This window comes from Haematobia irritans, chromosome 2, assembly GCF_050003625.1.
Source record: "Haematobia irritans isolate KBUSLIRL chromosome 2, ASM5000362v1, whole genome shotgun sequence".
In the NCBI taxonomy this organism is placed as follows: Eukaryota; Metazoa; Arthropoda; class Insecta; order Diptera; family Muscidae; genus Haematobia; species Haematobia irritans.
In genome coordinates, this window is record NC_134398.1 from 82,938,344 (window position 1) to 82,962,685 (window position 24,342).

A 24,342-nucleotide genomic window follows, 5' to 3' on the forward strand; every position below is an offset into this window, starting at 1 on the left:
TCAGTTTTTCTTTCCAGGCAGCTTGTAATTTCGTAAATGGCAGTAAACAAATTATCACCTCAAGGCTATTGCAAGAGTAAAATGTTATTTTTGGACGGGAAACGCGGCACATGTTTATGTTTGGCGAGAAAACAACATTTTAGGGACCAAAAATAACATTGTCCTCTGAAATATGTGATCATATTCCTTTCTCTATATGTTTCAAGAATCTCAAAATGTGGCAAATACACTGTAGTACATTTTTCACATAAAACAGTTTACTTTTTAGCCTGTGCATCAGCATTATAGCCTAACTTTAATTTGGCGTTTGGTAGGGCTCTCAAAGAGCAATGTATGGTGTTTTTTTTTCGACTAAATACAGCTACCATCTGTTTTTCTGCCAACTCTCCAGAACTACGATGAATTTCTATTAAATTACAATATTTATTTAATAAATCTTACAGACATGTAACAAAATAGTCAATTTAACAATTTTAAGTACTTTATATCCGGTGGTACTGAATTGGCGGATTGGTGGATTACTTATCCAGACGCACTATGATACTCTCCGTTGGCCCAATGTGGAAGTCACTGAAATATATTTTATCATTACCATCGTGCAGCATCAAAATGCCACTGTAGAATTTCGACGTCATGTCCAGAGTCATTCGTATCTGCCCGAAATTCGAAACGGAAACAAACGCATTGCGTCTGGGATATATTCTCTCAACTATCAGTATATCGTCGCCACTGCGTCTGATGACTGTGTTGGGGAGCACGGTTTCTCCTTTGCAAATGGCATTTTTGTAAATGGATGGAGATCGGTCCCGCAACGCAATCATGCGCGACACCAATGTGTAGTCATCAAATTTGGCTCCTGAGGACTTGGGAAGCCATGGCAGCGTTTCCCGATTGGTAAATTGTTGAGTAGAATTGTGTGACCATTGCATGGTGGCCAAGTGATGCAAATGTTTTGTGTCATTGTGCTCATTCATGTGATCGTTGACAGCTCGCAAACCTATTTCATCCCCGTAGAATATATTTGGCGTTCCGGGTAACATTAGTTGCATTAGAGTGGCTGTTATAGTAAAATTGGCACTTGTGTTGTCTCTGGCCAACCTTGGTTTATCCACACTACCCAGTGACCAGTGAATCCAAACACCTGGATCTTTAGGCGCTATTTCGGATGTTAGAAGCTGATTTATACGCTCCTCCAAGTATGTTGTACCATTGAAGACATTAAGATATACATCGACGAGGTCGACATGTTGCAGAACTAGATCTCTCTGTGCCCTGTTCAGTTTATGCAAAACCTCTTCACTTATTATGAGAACGCGCTCATTGCCCAGTATGTCTTTCCACTCTGCCATGTGGTATGCAATATCTTCCAAATCGGAAAAATGCTCTAGGCCCTTGACGTAGAAACCATCGACACCAAACTTGATCCAATGCTTCAGGGCTGTGGTAATGGTATTCACGGTTATAATTGGTCTTGGTGTGGTCGTTGTTATATCCTCCCCTTCCGAGATATTAAGAGCCGTACTAGCCAATACTTTAACCATGCTGGAACCCTCTGACTTACCCAGCTCTTTCAGATAGGGATATAGGGGCAAATCCAAAACTAAAGACATATTTCGGGCTTGCAGAGATTGGCTCAGTTGCTGAACATCCTCCAAGGTTCCGAGAATCTTGGAAATTTCAAGTAGGTTCGTAACGTTGTTAAAATCGTCCGGGTAGTGAGGTGATGGAAATATCGAATTCAAACGAACGGCAGACACGCCCAAAGAGTTGATGTAGTCAATGCGTTTGACAATACCACGCAGATCTCCAATACCATCATTATCCGAGTCTTGGAAACTTGCCGGGAAGATTTCATAAAATACACTACCTCGGTACCACATGGTTCTACCAAAGCGAAAGAGAGGTAAAATTAGTCATGGTGCTTACCCCACCCAGCATCCGCTACTTACTTGGGATTGCACACCTTTGGCAGAGTTATAATCATGGCAACAACCACGGCACACATGGCCAACAAACTGGACATGAAAACGAAAAAAGTGCATTTTCTGATCAGTGGCCAATTCCATGAGACGAATGATGGTGTATCCTTTCCAAGTTGTAAATTTCCATTGGGCCCATGTCCATTAGAGTCCTACAAAAAGAGACAAGGTACAAAATTATAACATTACCATATACCATAAAATATTGTTCATGTATTTTCATATTAATTGGAAATATTTTTACTAATTTATCAAACCATTTTTCGTTTATTTACACCCATAATACACTGCTCCCACCATAAGATAGCTTAGGGGAATGACTGGATGAGTTTGTGCGACCAACAATACTGTTTATAATTGGTGTTAATTTAAGCTCTCCACGCCAATTTCAAAACAGATATTCATAGTAGTATACCCTACACCACAATATGATCGGATTACAATCATTTTGATATGAATGAAAATGTACCCATCCGGTTTTCCAGTTTTCAGAATGATCGGTTTTGGAACAATTAAAGAAAAACTGATTGTTTAGGTAGGTAGGTTTTCATTAATATTCGCACCCTCAAAAAAAAATCGCTTCTGTAACATATACTCCCAAACACATTTTGCTTCAAGCATATACATTTTTGGGTATTGCCCAAACTTTTATATATTTCATTTCTTCCAATATATAATATGTTTGAAAGCATATTTGTCTAAGCAATATAATATATTTGGGTAGTCTAAGTTCCAAACATTATGTGTTTTTCCATCCAAATTCAATAATGTTGTCTTCCAAAAAAACTATATGTTATAATGTGAACATATAATATGTTTGGAAATATTTTGAACCCAAAAATATTATATGCTTAGAAGAATTTTCTCCCAAAGAAGATTGTGTTCAAAAATTTTTTCTGCCTAATTGTATATTCCCTCCCATTTTTCTCACTTCCACGAGTTTTTGTAGTTCTTAGCACCTTTTTCTGTAATACAAACATTGTAGAAGAAATTATTCAATTTTATAATTATTTAAAATTTTATCTTTTGCCGGACGGGGACCACACAGTTTGTAAGCCAGCTCACTATCCACTGGGCAACGTAGCTGTTATGGTCATCAAAAGATAATTATCGTTATAAGTTATATTTATATAGCATAGCTTGCGGCGCCCACGAGCCGATGCAAACATAACATTGTTTAACAACATAACATTGTTAAACATACATTTGTTGGCGGCGTGGAGCAGTGGTTGGTACTTGTGTTGAAGCTAGTTCAACAACACTTTTTTTTTCAACATACATTGTTTCTATAACCCATTGTCTATAAATGAATTTCTTTACTTGAATTAAGCCATTAACGTTTTTACTTTAAAAGTATCTAACAATTAATTTGAATTTATTTATATATGGCAACCCTTTATCCAATTGAACCAACTATGAAGTATAGCTTTCACTCAATCGGATAAAGGACCACCATTTTAACCAACTTTCCAATTGAATTTCGTATCGCTAGAAATGGCTTGAGTTAATGAAGCTTCACTTGTGCTACAGCAACTCAAGCGGTAAGGAGCTGAAATCTCATCAATAAAGTCACTTGTATGCCATATTAAAACGAAACCCTTTTGCCTTTTTCTTTATTGCTTTGAAAACTACCATAAATTTATTACAATTGTGGGAGTTTTCAAATATACTTACAGTCCACTTCTGCAGATATCCCACAATTGTTCATGGTCCTTCTGAACCTTCAAAGAACTGGAGAAAAATCTTAAAATTGTTGGAAAAATTTGGATCACGTTCGAATAACCAATTTACGTAACATATCATTGTGAAAAGGCAATATGGAAAAAAGGTACGTAAATTTTATTTGATTTGTGAACGGCTAGATATGAGTGTTAAAAGAAACTTAAGCTCCTGTGCTTGATTATACTTCAAAGTGGTGAACTTTTCTTTGTCAGTCCAAAGCTTAGATATCAGTGGTTTCTTTACTGTATTGAGCAGCTTTTCGTTGATGCTTGCACAAAGTCTGTAATGTTAATGTAATTTCTTCACGAGACACTTAAAAGATAAGTGCTTTCCACGAAAGCACAACCTTTTTTATATTAGTACAAAAACTATATCTTATGCTTCACGAGCATTTCAGTTGTTATAATTGTTGTTATCATGCTTCACGAGCAGATCCCAGGTTATCAAACTAATAACATTAATAACGATTGAAAAATTAAACACAAAACGATTTGATTAGAAAATTATTGATGCACATCAAAAAAAAAAAAAATCTCTTTCCTTAACATATGACTATTTCTCTTATTTTCTAATAATTGTCATTCGGCAAAAAGTAAAGAGACCTTCTACTTGCTATGCAAATCTCTTTTTCCCAAATACCTACAATAAAGCAATAACTACCATTAATGCATCCCGCAACCATCTGCAAATAAATCAAGGCAACACTGCAAGAGCGTTGAACTAGTACAGTGCTAACAGTGGCCGCAATAATCTCCACCAAATACTCTGCCACAAACTCCAGACAAAATCAAATACAAGAACATCATCCTCGTTATTACTTTTTTATTCTTCGTCGAGAACCCCCTCTCACACTTCACTCGATAGATTTACCTTGATCGCCCATCTTTCCCACACGTAGTCTATTGTCTTCAATTGTTTTAAAGAGCGTCTTTTAAAGAGTTGTTTTAAAGAGCATGGCCAAATAAAAGCATCTTACATATGCAAGTAGATCTTCCACGACAGCGGTGAACATTTGTGTGGTCAGACATACCTCTTTTAGTCAATGTTATGCTGTCGAGTAGTCGGATGACCAAACAGAGAAGAATGGAAATTAAATTAAATGCTTTGTAAAGACTTAATAAACAAGAAAGTGTGAAAAGAAGTGCCATTAGGAAGAAATATTTTTACAAACAGGAAAAAGAAACTATAAGAAATTAAAGGCGAAGACGAGGATGAACATTTTTTTATTTTTCCGGCAACGCTGAATATTTTGATTGAGTTATTTTAATTTAGTTTGGCGTTCTAATGCCATAGGTATGGTTCCATTGCTTTAAATGATTCAATAACTCATTTGTCGTACATCAAACATAAAAAATATATTAATATTAAAGGCAGCATTGGTGGCGTTATATTATACCATTGCCTCACTTAACGGAGGGCATTTCGTACATAACAAATTCTTTAATATCCAGTGGTGGTAAAAAAGAATACAAAATCTAGTCTTGTGTCGTTCCGGAACGAACTAGTTCCAATGAACGGTTCACTAAAAGGAACGATTGCCACTAGTTCCATCTCTTTCATCTTCATCGTTCCTTTTGTCATTTAGTTTTATGTTCAACTTACGTTCCATAGTTCCGCGGATCGCAATTTGATTTTTTGACTTTTGCTTGAGCTATATGACAATTTATTCATTTTGGCGCGTATGTATATTAAATCATTGATTAGTATGCTGCTATTCAATAGAATCATTAGTTCCATTTATTGTGAAGAATACACAAAAAAATCTTAATTTCTTGCAATGACTTTAGTTACTTCTTTAAATTTTCCATTCATTATTTTTTCTTCCTATAAACTATTTTTTTCTATAAACTATTTTGAGTAATTTTACTCAATTTTTAATATTTTTGTATCTTTCATTTGACCACGAATTTCGTTGCACAAAGTAAACAATGCCATCTCTGCTTTTAGTAGATGACAGTGATGACAAATATAAAAAGCTGGAACGAAAAGGAACGATGGAACGATTTGAAGGAACTAGTTCCTTTGTACAAAAGGAACGACGAGTCCGAATCACTATGGTGAACGATTTTGCCCAAGACTAACAAAATCCCATAACTGTACATTGGTCATTTTCAAAACAAACACCTAGCCTAGTGTGGCTGTTGCGGGGAGCAGGTAGGTGGATGTATGGTATAGAGATAATATTATTTTGCTCTCAGTTATTTATTTTAAAGGTTGCTTGCTCATTATCTCGTCTCTCTCGCTATATTTATGTCAATATCGTAATTTGCGTTGCCACTTGTCTCGAGGAAACAGGGCAACGTAGTTTAATTCGTGGGTCAAATAGACAAGAGTGCTAATTGCAAATTTAGTTGCTTCACTGGTGCAAAACTATTAGTTTCGTTATTAAGTACACTGAGGATTTTTTATAGTTGAAATCCGAGTACGAGATTTGCTTATCCTAGGAGACGTATTTCTCTGATTTGGAGTTTTTTTGTTTCTTGTCCAAAAGTCGATAATATTCTTAATAATGTCCATTTGTTCATATGGTTAAGTGATTCGACTTAGAACTGAGTATTTACATGAGAGGAAAATTTGTTGGACTAAGACCAACTTGGATGTAATAATTCTGATTAAGACCAACTTGGCTATAATAAATCTGATTTTTTCGAAATTAGTGAAATCGTTCTTTGTAACGTTTTTTCGTCTTAATTTCGAACATTATTTGAAAAGCTGTTTATTGGAAACCCGAGTTTGAATTTATGTCCTCACTTTAATACTCTGCTTCTTTGGCGCGGAATCAATACTAAATTATTAGTGAATGGAAAGTTCCGGGCGAGTCCTTTTCAGTGTAAGATTTGTGGCAATTTAACAGATAAAATATCGTGACTTTGTTGTTATAATTATACGATTGACCTCATATTTTTGGTTGAAATTTTATTGAACTTGTAGAAAGGAGCACACTGTGCTTATTTTAATCAAGACAGACAATAGAGTCACAGAGATACACTGAAAAGATTTGGAGGAAGAGTTCAGAGACAGATAATATAATTGGGCATAAAATATTCAAACGTGTCGAAAATCCCAGTTTTTTCTCAAAAGTTTGTGAAAGTAAATCGGTGTTTTCTCACGACGATGCTTATGTTGCATTAGAATTGAAAAATAATTTTCGAAAGTTATATTACAAACGAAACTTTTACGTTGCAAAGCTGCAATATTGTTACGTTTCGTTAGTTTATGATTCAATTTTGTACCTGCAAGGAGAAAAAACGATTGAGTCTGTTCCAAAACAGACTTCAATGCCGGGAAATCAGTATTGTTTGATGAAACTTTACTACTCTTTTATGGAAATTCATTTGAATTAAGAAAATTATCAAGGAGAAATTATAAATTTCATCTGGAGTTGGAACGAAATAACACAATTTTCGTACACATTTATTTCCGTTTTATTTATGCAACATTTTAATTTATGCATCGAAGATTGAGCCAAAGGGGGCAAGGTAAAAGTCACACAGTGAAAGGAAAATATCACCGAGATGTATCCATTTCAATTTGATTGATTCAACAAGTTTATAATTGAAACAAAATCAGTCACAAAGGATCAATTATTTGATGTTGTTGACATTGGTTCTAGATATTATCATTTTCATAATTGGAGACATTCAATTGGAAACTAATTGAATCAATTAATTTCGTGGTTGAAAAAAAAAAAAAATATTTTTTTTCTCTGCGATACAAATTAGGAACTTTTTCGGAAAATATTCTCCACTTTGGACATTGAAGTTTTATGAGTTCTGAAATAATTTGCTTAGTAGCGAGAGAGAGAGAGAGAGTGTGAGAGGAAAGAAAGAGTGTGTGGAAAGAGATTTGCCAGCGGGTCATTAAAATTATTGAGACGACACACGGAATTTGGAAAACTATTATACTAGTGCCCGAGAGATCACATCAATAATTGTTCCTATCCTACAAGCACAAGAATACATAACCGAACAACGGATTTGAATTTAACGAGGAATTCGTATACTTGTGTAAAGAATTGGTGAGTCCCAATTTTTTTTCTACTATACATATTTTATGAATAACTAAACCTATATGGTATAATATAACACATGGAGAAATTGTCCAGAATTTAAAAGTGACTAAGTATTAAGTCCCTATATTTATTCTATTATTACACGATTATCTACCAATACATAACAATACCTCCTTCGGGAATCAAATATTAATTTTCGAACATTCGATTTGGCATTGGCTTATGTCTAACTTTATCGAATCGAGTTGGAATTTATATTGAGAATTTGTCGTTGAGGCGGTTTCTTGAGTTTGGAAAAAAAACTTTAAATCGAATTGAAATTTAACATTTCAAATTTATCATTAAAAAGTTGTCCTGAAATTGGAAGGAATGGTTTAATCGAAATAAACTTAGGTTAAAATTTGCCACTGGAAAGTTTAATCTAATTTGGATTTGACGAGGAATCATTCTTACATTGAATTGAAATACAATAATTCATATTTGGCGTTGGAATCTTCCCTTATATTCGATCTGCATATACATCTTTGTTTTCTGTGCTAATTTGTTTGGTTAATAAACATATTCTTTATTAATTTGAACCTTAATTGAAATTTAATCGTATATCGTTTCTTTTGTCTATATTTTTGAGCAAACGTTCATTTGTTCTAGAAATATAGTTCACCGATATTTTTTCAATTAAAATCGTAATTAAAGTTGAAGGGGTATCCAAATTAACTGGAATCTGTGAACGATTATATTCGTAATCGCGACGATTTAAATTGAAAATTAGTTTGGTGATTGGAACCAAAGAAATATTTTTTTTCTGTGTGTTGAGTTATCACTCGGAACTTGATTCGTGACACTAACTTGTTTCTTTATCTAGAGGAAGTCGTATAATACCCGAAGAGGAAAATAAATCAATCAGCATTTATAGTGTGTTATACATCTTCCGTTGGATTAGCTTGGTTACATTTTCATAGAATAAATTTTGCGCGAATTTAAATTCTCTCTAGTTTTCCTTGAAAAAAATGGCTTCACAAAAGTTTATTTTTTTCTCAGACCAAGTTGTTACCTTTTGTGCAAACTTTGCTAGCCTGGAGGAAAAGCCAACCAGAACATCAAGTTTGCAAGTCGAACTTGATGATTTGGAACGACAATGGCGTCAGCTGGTAAAGATATATGAAGTTGAGATGACTGAAACCCCTGATAACTCAAAGGCTACTCAGGAATCGGTGCATTCTAAGTTTCTGGAATCCAGTAGGGCATATAAGGAATGCAAGGCCCTAATTCTTGACTTAATACAAGATCAAGAAAAGAAGATAGTGGGTTCAGCTGTTAACTTGGATATGGGATCTAGAGATCGTGAGGATGCTGGATTCTTATTGAAGGTACCTCCCTGTGACACCGAGGTATTTAGTGGCGGATATGATAAATGGCCAAGTTTCAGAGATATGTTTTCGGCCATTTATATCAAACATCCAAGATTATCCCCAGCTCAAAAATTATTTCACCTCAGGGCCAAGACTCGAGGAGAAGCAAGCCAAATTGTCAAGCAATTTCCTTTAACCGACGATAATTTCAATTTGGCTTGGGATGCTCTGAGTCACCGGTACGAGAACAGGCGAATATTAGTCAATCATCAATTACGTAAGATTTTCGAAATCGAGCGCGTTACTTCTGAGAAGGGAAAATCGTTGCGCAACCTGCAATACACTATAAATAATTGTTTGTCTGCCCTGAAAACTTACAATATTTCGATAATCTCATGGGATCCTCTGTTAGTATATTGGGTGTCTTCCAAACTCCCAGAGGAAACATTGGCAGCTTGGGAGAATTCATTGGATGATCATAAGCAAATGCCAACATGGCACCAGTTAGACGACTTTATAACTAAACGTTTGGGTATGTTGGAATCTATATCGGATATTAGGAAACCTATAGCAGCACCACCGGTTACCCAGAAAACTCAAACCTATCATGCAAAAACTGAAACAAATTATAAGTCCTGTAAAATGTGTAAACAAACTCATGTTTTAAGGAACTGCCTGAGATTTAAATCTTTGTCCCATACCGAGAAAAGGAAATTCGTGTTAAACCATAAAGGGTGTGAGAATTGCCTTTCTTTCTCCCACATCACTCAAAACTGTCAAAGTGATAAGGTTTGTCAAAAGTGCCAAGAACCTCATCACACACTTCTTCATCCCGAATCTGTTTTCTCTGGGGACCATGGTCAGTTGAACCCACAGGCAAATGCATTTCATGTTGAGACTCAACAAGTAGAACAACCAACCACATCTGCTGCGGCATACAATGTTTCACAAAATGTTCAAAGTCACTTTGCGAAATCAGGCGAAGGAACGATCTTACCCACAGCTCTAATTGACATCGCACACCACGGAAATAGTTTCACGATCAGAGTTTTCATTGATCAAGGGTCTCAGGAATCTTTTATCTCCTCAAGAGTTATTAATAGATTTTCGATTCCAACGAAGAAATCGATGACGACAATTTCTGGCCTGGGCGGAACTATTTTGGAAAATTCGTCAAGAATTTGTCACCTTACGTTAAAATCTCGGAAATCAAGTTTCACACATTCCGCGAATGTTATAGTCATTTCCAGTTTAAACCAACTAATGCCTGCAACCTCTACTTATATATCTAATTGGTCTGAGTTGAATCGGTTGGATTTAGCTGATCCGAACTTTTCGAAACCGGCGCAAATTGATATGTTACTGGGAAGCGACATATTGCCATATATATTAAAGACTGGGATTAAGAAAAATGTTTCCAGAAATTTATTAGCCCAGGAAACAGAATTCGGGTGGATAGTTAGTGGTAAACCAGCATGTCGCACGGTAGAAACATTTGCTTCTTGGGTAACCTCTCCTGATACACTGAATGAAGAACTTAAACGGTTTTGGGAAATAGAAAATGTGATGTCTGACACACCTCTTTCTGAGGAAGACAAATGGTGTGAAGAGTTTTATAGAAGGACAGTAAATCGTCGGTCTGATGGCAAATATGTCGTCAGATTACCATTTAAGCAAAATATACCATCGAATATGGTGCTTGGATCATCACGAAAAGCAGCCTTGGGTCAATTTTTGAGGATGGAGAAAACTCTAAAGAAAACTCCTGAACTAGAACAAGAATATAACAAGGCTCTTTCAGAGTATGTACAACTAGGTCATATGGCACTTACAAATAATATGGAGATAAATCGAGGTTCCCAAGTCTTATCGTTTTATCTACCACATCATGCGGTGGTTAAACCAGATAGAACATCAACCAAAGTACGAGTTGTTTTCAATGCTTCGAAGAAAACCACATCTGGATTTTCTCTAAATGATGTTCTATATACCGGCCCTGCGAAACAAAACGATTTAATGAATGTCATATTGAATTGGAGATTTTTTAAATACGTTTTCAACGGGGATATCCAGAAAATGTATCGTCAGATCTGGATTCATTGCGATGATCAACAGTATCAAAGAATTCTGTTTCGCCCTTCACCGTCTGACCAAGTTCAAGACTTTTGCTTAAAAACAGTAACGTTTGGTGTTAATTGCGCGCCATATTTGGCGATTAGAACTCTACTCCAACTAAGTGAAGATGCGAAAGAATCTCATCCAACGGCATCAGCCATATTGCAGAATCAAATATACGTCGATGATGTTCTATCTGGAGCTCATTCTTTAATGGAAACCAAATCAAATCTTCTGGAACTTATTGATTTGTTAAATTCAGGCGGGTTTCCACTAAAGAAAATAACAGCAAATCATTCTCAAATTCTAGAAAATTTGCCCCCGGAGGATCTTCTTGATGAAGATTTCTTAAAAATAGAGGATGCTAGTGAGACAAAAACATTAGGTATTAAATGGAACGCAATGTCAGATCTCTTCTTCTACAATGTCGCGAAGATTGATAAACCCTCTTCGCCTATAACCAAGCGTAAAATTCTTTCAATTGTTGCAAAGCTTTTTGATCCAGCCGGTTGGTTAGCTCCTATCATAATAGTAGCAAAAGTCTTGATGCAGCAACTTTGGATTGATGGTACTGACTGGGATGAAGAAGTCAAACCACAATCATTAGAAAAATGGAATTTGTTTATTTCGAACTTTGATGAAATACGAAATATACGAATTCCTCGCTGGGTCAAATTCACCCCTGACGGTAAATTTCAACTGCATGGATTTTGTGATGCCTCAGAGAAGGCTTATTGTGCATGTATTTATATCCGATCGATATCTCCGGAAAATGTTGTATCCTCGCACTTGCTTGTTTCAAAGAGTAAAGTTGCCCCATTGAAAACGATAAGCTTACCCAGATTGGAGTTGTGTGGAGCCGCACTACTTAGTAAACTTCTGAAATCCATATGCAAGAATCTGAGTTTGCCCCATAATGAAATGTATCTCTGGTCAGATTCTACTATCACTTTAGCTTGGCTTAGCAAACCACCGTACCAATGGAAAACATTTGTTGCAAACAAAATATCCGAAATTCTTGATAACGTTGGTAATGCTAATTGGAGACATGTTCCAACCGCTGATAACCCAGCTGATATTGGCACAAGAGGAGTAACAGCAGTAGAATTGGTAGCTAATGATCTCTGGTGGTATGGACCAAGCTGGCTAACGAAAGCCCCAGAATTGTGGCCAAAAACAACTTTGCCAATGGAATCATCTTTAGAGAAGAAAGTTACTTCCCATCACACTCAAATACAATCGGATGAAATTCTAGAACGTTTCTCTTCATTTGATCGAGCCTTGCGTGTAATATCTTATATATTTAGATTTATCAGAAAATGTCAAAAACGAATTTTACCAGATATGGTGAAAGACTTTATTACTACGGATGAAATAACGTTTGTAAAGCGCCGATTGATAATGATTGCACAGGTAACATATTATCCGTCGGAATATCAGGCGCTTGAATCCAAGAGAACTATCAGCTTGAAAAGCCGTCTATTAACATTAAATCCATTTCTCGACGAGAACCACTTACTGCGAGTCAATGGACGTTTGGCTAATTCGGATATGAATTATAACGAAAGACATCCAATAATTCTCCCTGAGAAGTCTCGTTTTTGCAAACTCTTTATTGACTTCACACATAAAATCTTGATGCACGCAGAACATCAAAGTATGCTACGTGCTATACGCCAAGAATTTTATGTAATTCGATTGAAAAATTCTGTTCGTCAATGCATAAGAAATTGTCGATCCTGTGCCATATATAAGAATCGAATTCGAAATCAAATCATGGCTGCTCTGCCAGTTGAAAGATGTACATTTTCACTACCGTTCACGAATACCGGTATCGATTTCGCTGGCCCATTCGAGCTCAAGACATCACGACTGCGAAACGCAAAAACTCAGAAAGGTTATGCTGCGATATTCGTCTGTTTGTCGACACGTGCAATTCATTTGGAAGTATGTTCTGATTTGTCGTCTGAAGCTTTCTTAGCTACGTTTAGTAGATTTGTAGGTAGAAGGGGATTCCCAAATAAAGTCTTTTCCGATAATGGAACCAACTTTGTTGGTGCGAATCGTACATTGACTCAGGAATATAAGAATTTTATACGGTCTTCTGAAAAGGCTTTAATATCAAAATATAATCTCCATGGATTTACCTGGGTCTTTATACCACCTCATGCTCCTCATATGGGAGGCTTATGGGAAGCCGGTGTGAAGAGCATGAAAACACATCTTAAGAAAGTTGCGGGGGCTTATAAATACACCTTTGAGGAGTTTTCCACATTGTTGATTCGGATCGAAAGCATATTAAATTCTCGTCCGCTTTCTCCGATGACTGAAGATCCGAATGAGCTTGCTCCACTGACACCCGGCCACTTCTTAAGGGGAACTGCATTAACTGCTATTCCCGAAGAAGTTTCCGATAATCTCACCTTAATTAATCGTTGGCAAAGACTTAAGCTCATCCAAAAACATTTTTCCAAGCGCTGGAAAAATGAATATATTAGTGATCTACAACGTCGTTATAAATGGAAATCTATTCAGAAAAATCTAAAAAAAGATGACTTTGTAATCGTGCGGGATGATAATTTGCCTCCAACGGAATGGCGTCTTGGTCGTATAGAAAAAGTTTTCCAAGGAACCGACTCGAATGTACGTGTGGCTGAAGTCCGAACTCAAAATGGAGTAATCGTTCGCCCTTTAGTCAAACTATGCATATTACCGAGTGCTTAATATATTTATATCTAGCTTCCGTTCACCGTTCACATATCAAATAAAATATTTACGTTTCAGCATTGCTTCTAGCGTACCAAAATGTCGTATCTGCCAAGAAAGACATTTTTTGAAAGACTGCTTAAAATTTTCGAACATGACTGTGGTCGAACGACGAGAGACGGCGAGGAAAAAGAACTTTTGCTTCAACTGTTTATGTTCCTCGCATACTCGGGACAGGTGTCCATCAAGAAGGTCTTGTCTGGTCTGCAACGGCTCACATCATACAATGCTACACACGGACAACAACCGGAAATCAACAGCTCGACCCGCCACGTATACAACACAAACCAAACATGCTGCTTCTAAAAGGTCTCCACCCATCAAACACCCATCCGGGAAAAAGGAAACTCACAGACGAACTATCGATGAAACAAGACGCAATGACAATCCTGAAAAAGCATCCGCTTCCCACAAAAAACCTTATGTCAGCGACCGTCTCAGCTCCAGGAACAAAACTCATGTGTTCTTGCCCACTGCAATGGCTAAGGTTTTGACACCGCAGGGGCCGCAGAAAACCCGCTTAATAATTAATTCTGGAGCATCGCAGACTGTCGTGAAAACCGACTTTGTCGAAAGATTACGTCTGCCTACAACCAGGAAAGGAAATCGGTATTATTGCACTCTTAACCTCTTGTCCTATCACGATAAATCGGCAAAGGTGCAAATCACCGGAGAAGTGCGAAGCCAATTGAATACCACCTTCCCCGAGACCACAAATGATAAACGCTTGACAACTTTATATAACCACTTGGTAGATTTAGCCGATCCTCATTTTTACCATCCCACCAATATCGAAATAGTGTTGGCCAACGACCAAATTCCAAGAATTCTTCGAGCGGGTCTAATCCAGACGTCTTCATCAATGCCAATTGCCCAGAGTACTGTTTTTGGATGGATCATATCGGGAGCATGTCACTACTAAGTTGCAATGCTGCAAGAGGGGCGGCATGTTGAAGCTAGTTCAACAACACTTTTTTTTTCAACATACATTGTTTCTATAACCCATTGTCTATAAATGAATTTCTTTACTTGAATTAAGCCATTAACGTTTTTACTTTAAAAGTATCTAACAATTAATTTGAATTTATTTATATATGGCAACCCTTTATCCAATTGAACCAACTATGAAGTATAGCTTTCACTCAATCGGATAAAGGACCACCATTTTAACCAACTTTCCAATTGAATTTCGTATCGCTAGAAATGGCTTGAGTTAATGAAGCTTCACTTGTGCTACAGCAACTCAAGCGGTAAGGAGCTGAAATCTCATCAATAAAGTCACTTGTATGCCATATTAAAACGAAACCCTTTTGCCTTTTTCTTTATTGCTTTGAAAACTACCATAAATTTATTACAATTGTGGGAGTTTTCAAATATACTTACAGTCCACTTCTGCAGATATCCCACAATTGTTCAACTTGATATAAATGAAATGGACTGAGTTCAAATCATATATTTATATATTTATTAATTTATTTAATCAACCAACGCCCTATAGGACAATATATATTATATATTATTTTTTTATTGCAAAAATAAAAATTTTGTAACAAAAAAAGGTTTTTGTATACAAGTTTGAAATTTTCGAAGAAATTCAAAAACTCTTACAAAAGAAGAACGTGGAGTCGAGTATATATATACATATTTTTCCTAAAGTTAACGATAACCATTCAAAAGCACATAATATTTAAATTCTAAACCATAATTTTACAATATATTTATAATACAATTTGCCGAAAAAAGTTATAATGTTATTCTGGTTTTACCGTTTCGAGTTTTGCCGCTAAAATGAGAAATAATTTTCGTGGCAAAACTCGAACTCAATGTCCGCTTTTATTTTCGAAAGTACCCGTCAACTCCTCTTGGACTACTTATTAATAAAGAGGAACCAAACTTTGTTTTTATAGATCTTACTGTTTAATTTTTCACTGTTTCCCAATGTTTTCATTTCACTGTCACAACTCTAAAAAGAGTACACTGAAAAAAATATTGTCGTGAGACCAAAGATTCCATGTCCTTAAAATAAGAATACAAATTTTGCTTAGCTTAAAAGACGCATTTCTCTAATAAAAAGTTTTTTTCCATGTTCAAAAGTCGATAAACTTTTCAATGAAGTCGCGTTGTCCTTATAATTAAGTGATTTGACTTGAAAATGGGTATCATAACATGAAAGAAAAAAAAATTTGGACTAAGGTCAACTTGACTTTAATAATTCAGAAAAATTCGTTAAAATTAATGAAATTGTCTTTAAATTTGTTGCATTTTTGCATCTTGACTACAAAGCAAAACTCGTTAAAAAAATGGGACATGTTTTCAACACTTTATTTTAAAGAGGTTTTTTACTTGAAACATAGCATAATTTCTACTGGAAGTCTTGTTTTTAACGGACTTTTATAGCGTATGAAAAAAACTGAAAAAGCGAAAAATTAAAATTTGCTTCATAGAGTCAAATATACAAAACCCACATTTAAAAGAGAATTGTGTCTTAAAAGTATCCTTACTTGAATTCTCCGCTTCATTGGCTCGGAATCAATACCAAAATTGTTAAAGTAGAGACACAATCTTTGGAACCGGGCATGCTTTTTTTCAGTGTATAGTGTCCTTTCGTTTTTTATGAAGATCCCTTTAATTACCTTTGTTTGAATATTTTGACTTACTCGTCCTACGTTCCGATTTGTTTTGACGAAACAAAAAAAAAAATTGTGCCCGTAATGCGAGAATGATAAACAAAACTCATGCTCTTTTTGTCAAATGTCTTTTCTCTTGGTTACGAATGAATTTTCTCTCCGAATACTCATTTTAATATTTTTACTTAGGTTAGGTTAGGTGGCAGCCCGATGTATCAGGCTCACTTAGACTATTCAGTCCATTGTGATACCACATTGGTGAACTTCTCTTTTTACTTAAGCATATACAATTTTTGGCGAAGACTTATATCACAACATATATATGTTTACTCCAAATTTGTAAATTTATACTTGTTTATATTCACACTTAATATTTTTCAAATCTTTAATGAAATTTTCTTTGTGTATATATATTTTTAAGGCGCCATTTGGTTACTTTCATTATTTTACTTCCAGCATACATTTCATGTCTCTCTTTCTAAACACATATATGTTTATAGTCTATTTCTAAATTAATATATGTTTGCATCCAAGCATATTATATTTACAAACATTTTATGTCCCAAACATAATATGTTCTAAAATATTAACATATATGTCCCAAACATGTTATGCTAGTTTATGAACATTATATGCTTGCACTTAAAAATATTGTGTTTAAAAATTTGAGTCCCAAACATATAATTTTTACACCCAAACATGTGAAAAATAGTCTTTTTCGTCCGTGCGCTTACTACCTTTGTTTGCAACGGCTAAGCTACTGGCTAAAATATCGGAACTTTTATACACTTTTGTCTTCACACATTTTAAAGATTTTTATACAAGTTTTGTCAACGTATCTATACGAAAAACCAGCTTTTCGACATTATTAAACATGAAGTTAAAGTATCGGTCTTGCTTTCATATTGAAGCTGATTTGAGATGTGTTGTATAATGGACATAAAAATTGCCCAATTTCCCTCTAATTGGTAAACTCTTTTATATTAATATTCATTAAAATTATTATTTGTAATTTGTTTTAATAAATGCCATTTTTGTTTTTAATCACCACAGAAAAAATATCACCAAAATACTGAAAACTGTTTCGATTACAAAATTAATTGATACAATTAACTTTTGAATCAATTAGGTCAATGCTTGAATATTTTTAAATTTTCAATTAAAAAATTAGTTGGTACAATTAAAATTTTAATCAGACTAGGAAGTCAGATAAAAAAATTATTGAAACGTTTATTGATAAAAAAAGTTTTTTAATCAAAATAAAAACCTAAGTCAAAGTGATTGAAAATAGTAACGTCTTTAATTAAAAAATTATTTGATACGATCAGTTTTTGAATTAAATTAAGATTATGTTCGAATTAACAATTTATTCAAACAATATAATTGATATCGATTGTAAAACTCAATTAATTGTTAAAGTTATTTAATTAATAAGTTTAACTAAAAAATTAATTAATTGTTTTTTGCAATCAAGATCAATTAAAATCTTAATTGAAATTTTCAAATCAGACCAATTAATTTTTTAATCAATTAGTTTTCTATGTCCAATTAATTGATAATATCATTTTCGTGATTGAAGATATTTACTTAAAAAATTAATTGGATCAAATAATTTCGTGATTGAATCAGAAAACATTTTTTTTTGTTTTTTGGTAAACAAAATATGTTTTTGTGAAATGTGTGGTGGGCATAACGAAATTGATAAAGATTTTGGGCTGTTAAAATAAAGTATTGAAAAAAAACATCTTTGAGTTGAGATGCAAAAGGTCAACAAATTAAAAGTTATCAGAATTATTAAAGACAAATTGAGCTTCGTAAAACAAAATTTTCTTTCATGTAAAGATATCCAGTTTTAAATAGAATTAATTAACTATAAGGCCAAAACGACTTCATGGAAAAGTTTATCGACTTTTGGACAAGGAAAAAATCTATATTATAGAAATGCCTCACCTACATCCTCACAAAAAATCGCTTCTGTAACATATACTCCCAAACAAATTTTGCTTCAAGCATATACATTTTTGGGTATTGCCCAAACATTTATATGTTTGATCTCTACCAATATATAATATGTTTGAAAGCATATTGGTCTAAACAATATATGTTTGGGTAGTCTAAGTTCCAAACATTTTGTATTTTTGCATCCAAATTCAATAATGTTGTCTTCCAAAAAACAATATGTTATTATGTGACCATATAATATGTTTGGAAGCATTTTGCACCCAAAAATATTATATGCTTAAAAAAAATTCTCCCAAACAATATTGTGCTCAAAATTTTATTTATTTATTTATATATTTACAATCATAATGAATTATGAAAATAAACAGGTAATATAGGTGCTAACAACATAGGTTTTCGACCTGAATGCTGAAAATTTTGTTTCTGCCCAATTATATATTCCCCCACATCTTTCTCACTTCCACGAGATTTTTTAGTTCTTAGCACCTTTTTCTGTAATACAAACATTGTAGAAGAAATTATTCAATTTTATGATTTTTTTTTATTTTAATTTTACCTTTTGCCGGACGGGGATTCGAACTGCGGACCACACAGTTTGTAAGGATCAAAGAAGTAGCTGATCAATTGCCCAAGGAAAAATAAAATGTTAATTTTGTAATAACAAGCAACAACCACCAACTTAATTCAATATCGCTCTCTGTTAAATAGCGCTCCAAGCTACTAAACACATATATGTTTATAGGCTATTTCTAAATTAATATATGTTTGCATCCAAGCATATTATATTTACAAACATTTTATGTCCCAAACATAATATGTTCTAACATATTAACATATATGTCCCAAACATGTTATGCTAGTTTATAAACATTATATGCTTGCACTCAAAAATATTGTGTTTAAAAATTTGTGTTCCAAACATATAATGTTTATAGCCAAACATATGAAAAACAGTCTTTTTCATCCGTGTATGATAAGCAAAATTCGCATGAAATTTTTGGACACACAACAATATTTTTTCAGAGTAGGCAATTCCAATATTTTCTCCACAAATTTATTCGCAATGTGCAGAGTTACTCAAAATAAAAAAAAAACTGTTATTGGTATTCAAATTGTGGAGTTTTATTGTTAAGAGCTCCTTAACTGTAGCGAACCTAAATATAAATGGAGGTTCTACTGGGCATTTCAGTTCTGGCACCATGAAATAACTCTCCAAAATGAAAACTGAAACAAGTTCTCAAAAGTGGGAACATGAAGTTTTAAAGAATGGACGAAAAATATGTAAATTTGAGTGATAAATATATGTGGGGAATGCATTAAATATTATCCGACGAGAACCGTCAAAACTTACTATTTATTGAGCTTATAGAATATCAGCCCAATCCCACCCGGACAAAAAATACTGTAAAAATTATATGTTTGGAACTCAAATTTTTCATAAGCTAGCATAACTTATTCGCGACATATATGTTAATATATTAGAATATATTTTGTTTGGAACATACAATTTTTTAAATAAAATATGTGTGGATGCAAACATATATTAATTTAGAAATTGCCTATAAACATATATGTGTTTAGAAAGAGAGAACGAGAGAGTATGCCGCAAGTAAACAAATAGAAGTAACCAATTGGTGTCTTACACACAAAGAAAACTTCATTAGTAGGGTTTTCTACCAGTATATGCCTAAGGTTGAAACATAATCTGTTTGAACACTACAAACAATATTTTGTTTGGACCAATCCTGAAAATTTATATGCTTGAAGGAATTTTAGACCAACGAAGTTTTCATTTGTTATGTTTTTTTTTTGAAGCCAAACAAAGTTCGTTCCTCGCACCATTCACAAAAACGTTTTGCCCTTAATGAAACATCTGTATCAATAAGAGTATACTTGGTTGGTCAAAAATTACGTTTCGGAGGAAAGAATTATTTTTTATTTGCAGGCAAATTAAGATGATTAAAACATAAATTTGGAAGGGTGTCTTTATTACGACCCTACAAAAACGGTCTGATATAAATTGTAAAAATGTAGAAAAATCAGGTGAAAATAGCTTGGCTTGTTGAACAAGCTTCCGCTCATTTCCACTTTAAGTACAATTTTTGGATAGTTTCTCCTCTTAGTTATTTTCGCATAATGTCTAAACATGAAGTACACTGAAAAAACATTGTCGTTAGGCCAAACATTTCTTGTTCTAAAATATGGCTACGAGTTTTGCTTAGAACACCCTCAAAAAAAAATCGCCTCTGTAACATATTTCCCAAACATATTCTGCTTTAACCATATATATTTTCAGAATTTGAACAAACAAAAAAAATGTTTATACATATAATATAAATATATTTTTTCTGTTTTTTTTTTGTTCTCTCTCTGACGTTTCTAAACATATATATGTTTATACGAAATTTTGAAATGAATATATGTTTGCATATTGAGATATTATATTTAGGAAAATTTAATGTCCCAAACATGTTAGGTTAGGTATAGTGACAGTGTGATACCAGTGGTGAACTTCTCCCTGATCACTGAATGCTGTCCGAACTTAAGAACAAGAGACCTACTTTTTATAGCCGAGTCCGAACGGCGAAGCTTTGAAACCCTCAGAAATGTTACCAACATTACTGAGAGGGGAATATACATCGCTGAAAAACTTTTTGGTGTTCGGTTGAAGCAGGGATTGAACCCATGACCCTGTGTATGCAAGGCATGCTAACCATTGCACCACGGTGGCTCTATGCAACTAAGAAAGCTTTTTTGAGCAACCAAGAAAGCTTTTCTTAGCTTTGAAACACATAGAAATGTCACCAGCATTGCTAAAAGGGGATAAACTATCGTTAATTTTTTTGTTGCCTACACTGAATAAAATATTTACGTGATATTAAAGATTACGCAACCTAAATTTTAGGACGCGAAATTTACAAAATATTAAGGACAAATTTATTAAAAATAATGAAATTTTAATTAAAATAAAGTTTATACTCTTTGCTTCAATTTTTTTATTAAATTTAGGACACAAATTTTGTAAATTTGCTTCCCTCCGTTAAAGTCGCATGTCTTTGAATTAAGGCTAATTTTCCTTAAAATAAAGGAACACATTTTTGATTTAAAGAAATTGTCCTTAAATTAACTGACATATAAGTTTAGATTTAAGATAAAAACGATTTAAATCTAGGCTAAGACTTATTTTGAGGATTTAGGAAATAAGAAAATATTTTTTACTTTGAAGTATCCGTTATAATTAGGATTTTAAACTGGCATTTGTTTGTACGTGAGTACCTTTATTAATAAACCACGATAAGAGAATGAAAATTTGATATATGAGATCTGTATCCTAATTTTAATTTTATTGGTCATAGATTTAAAGCCAGATATGTCGCTACAAAATTTCTTTATTTTAAAGAAGCCGCATCTTTGGCTCGGAATCAATACCAAAATCCTTAAGGGAAGGTCAAAATATTTGGATTCAAGTAAACTTTTTTTTGAGTGTGGTCGGAACTGCGATTGAAGCTAGGACCCTTTGTATGCAAGGTGGACGGTATTCACTGCTGTGCATGGCTTAGCTAAATCTGTAGGGTACCACAAAGTCGGTTCCACACTTACTTTAGCGCTTCCTAAACCAAGTTTATTCGTAGAATTAATATGAAAAGCTTTTTAGTAATCTGGCAATGGTCAAGAGTTTTCAAGGGAAGGGTAAAAAATCATGACTATACTGTATGTGCAAACTATCAATTATACTCTCAACAGAAAAAGCTCATTGCCAATCGAATGCTAATATTTATAATCTTAATTTATTTCAAAAATTTATTTTGCTATAATTTGTTTTTATAATTTTTAAGAACCTAATAAAATTCTGTGTATTCCAAAAATGTCTCAAAAATGTTATAAACTAAATGTGCACACAAAAAAAAAATTTTCTGATTCAATCACGAAATTAATTGATCCAATTCATTTTTTAATTGAAATGTCTTCAATCACAGAAATGATAGTATCAATGTAAAACTTAATTGACAGTCAATTAAAAAATTAATTGATCCAATTAAAAAATAAATTGATACTATTAATTTGTGTGATTGATTTTTGTTTTAATTAAAAAATTTGTTAAATCAATTAAATTTTTAATTGACTATTTTTTAAAACTCAATTAAGATTTTAATTGGAAAAAATTTTGTGAAATTTTTTTCTGTGTGGGTATACACATCAATCACTGTACAAATAAGTTCAATGCAAACTAAAGCAGAATACAATTTTTATCAAAAATAGTAACAATGAAATACGACGTGGCTAATGATTAGGCGCCAATGATTTTTTTCTTTACTTTTAGGTAATTTTTACTTTTATGAGAAGGACGAATTTTTGCAGTCATTTGAACAACACATTATGTAGTCTCAAAACATGAAATATAAATTAGTTAAATTTTCCTACGATGTAGGTAATTTTTCCCATAAAACTGTTTTCTTTCTACCGGGTAATTGGCAGTACATAATATAGTAAAAAATTTCCATTTTTCAATTAAAATCATTAAAATCTTGTGTTTTATATTTTATAATATAAATAATTTTATATAATATTTATTTATAATTTAATATATGTGTGAACTACAAGTGAGTTCAAATATCATGTTAACAATGAACAAAAATAGCGTTAGGTTTTTGGAATAGTAATATTTTGCAATAGTTTAGTTGATGACGGTTTTTATTGTTTTTAACTCTTTGTTTTGTGAGTAGGTAAGCAATATCGTAAAATTTATTAAAAAGCTAAATGAAATCATCACAAATTTGCTTTTTTTAACAATATGAATTCGGATATATTGTCGAAAAGAGACTTTTCGACTAATGGACTTTTTGTCAAACAAATAAATTTGTGTAATTTACAAAACCGATATTTGAACTTTTTGAATCGACTTTTGTAGTTACCAAAATAAAATAACGAGAAAATAAAAAGTGGACTCTTAAAAAATTTCGAAAAGTCGACATTTCCAAATGTGGAAAAAGTTGGAAAGTCAAAGAAGTCGTAAAAAGTCTAAATGAAGTACCGATTAAGAAATGTTTTCAAAGTGTACATTACGTACCAGGACTAATTGACAATAAATACCTTAAGAATGTCATAAACACTACGAACATATGTTTTGCTTACAAGCCATATCGTACACTTTATGCGCTTTACAGACTATCAGTTATTCCGGACGACAGTGCTCGTGTCGAACATATTCCATATATTGTGCAAATTATAAGTTAAGTCCGAAGGCATAATCGATACTGCTGCATGTTTATGGGATCGATAACACATTTACCGATTATTTAGTCATCGCCGACAAGTCGTATCGATCCGACACATTGTTAAGGTCACCTTATACGGTCGGATAAACCCTGCGACACAACACGTTGCGGCGACAAATCCGATAGTATAAGGTCGTGTTCGGCTGTCGCGGGTACGTGTTGGCATAAAATCAAAACAACTTTTATTTTTTCTGGTTGGGTGGTACAAATCATTGAGTGTAAGGGGATGTTCGACAAACATTATCAAAGACAATTTTTTTTACATTAAAAACAGGCATTTCTGCAATGAAATTAATGATGGATCGCCAATTCTGGTTGAAAATTAAAGATATATATAATTCTAAACCAGTATTGTGGCAAAAACGTGGAAAAATGCCACTTCCAATCAATGGAAAACCAGGCGACAAGTATTTTGAAATTCATCAAGTAATTTGTAATATATTAAATGTGGATTACTTCAGGAATCATTGTTTTGACACATATACCAGTGTTTTTTTTATTATTTTCTTCCATTTTTTCAGTAAAAAATGGTTT

At 33.6% G+C, this 24,342-nt stretch overlaps 1 protein-coding gene across 4 annotated transcripts in view; it reads right to left on the reverse strand.

Annotated features, from left to right (window-relative positions):
• Window positions 1-403: 403 nt before the first annotated feature.
• LOC142225645 (amino acid transporter heavy chain SLC3A1-like) overlaps window positions 404-24,342 on the reverse strand; it is a 32,818-nt gene continuing 8,879 nt past the window's right edge. For 3 of the 4 annotated variants that reach the window (XM_075295449.1, XM_075295448.1, XM_075295447.1), the window contains 2 exons: window positions 1,950-2,131; window positions 404-1,884 (listed from right to left, as the gene is read on the reverse strand). In XM_075295449.1, the coding sequence (XP_075151564.1) occupies window positions 519-1,884; window positions 1,950-2,131 (1,548 nt within the window). In that variant the 3' untranslated portion in view covers window positions 404-518. Of the gene's footprint in view, window positions 1,885-1,949; window positions 2,132-2,236; window positions 2,306-24,342 lie in introns of those variants that run through there. The other variant, XM_075295450.1, reaches the window with a different exon arrangement.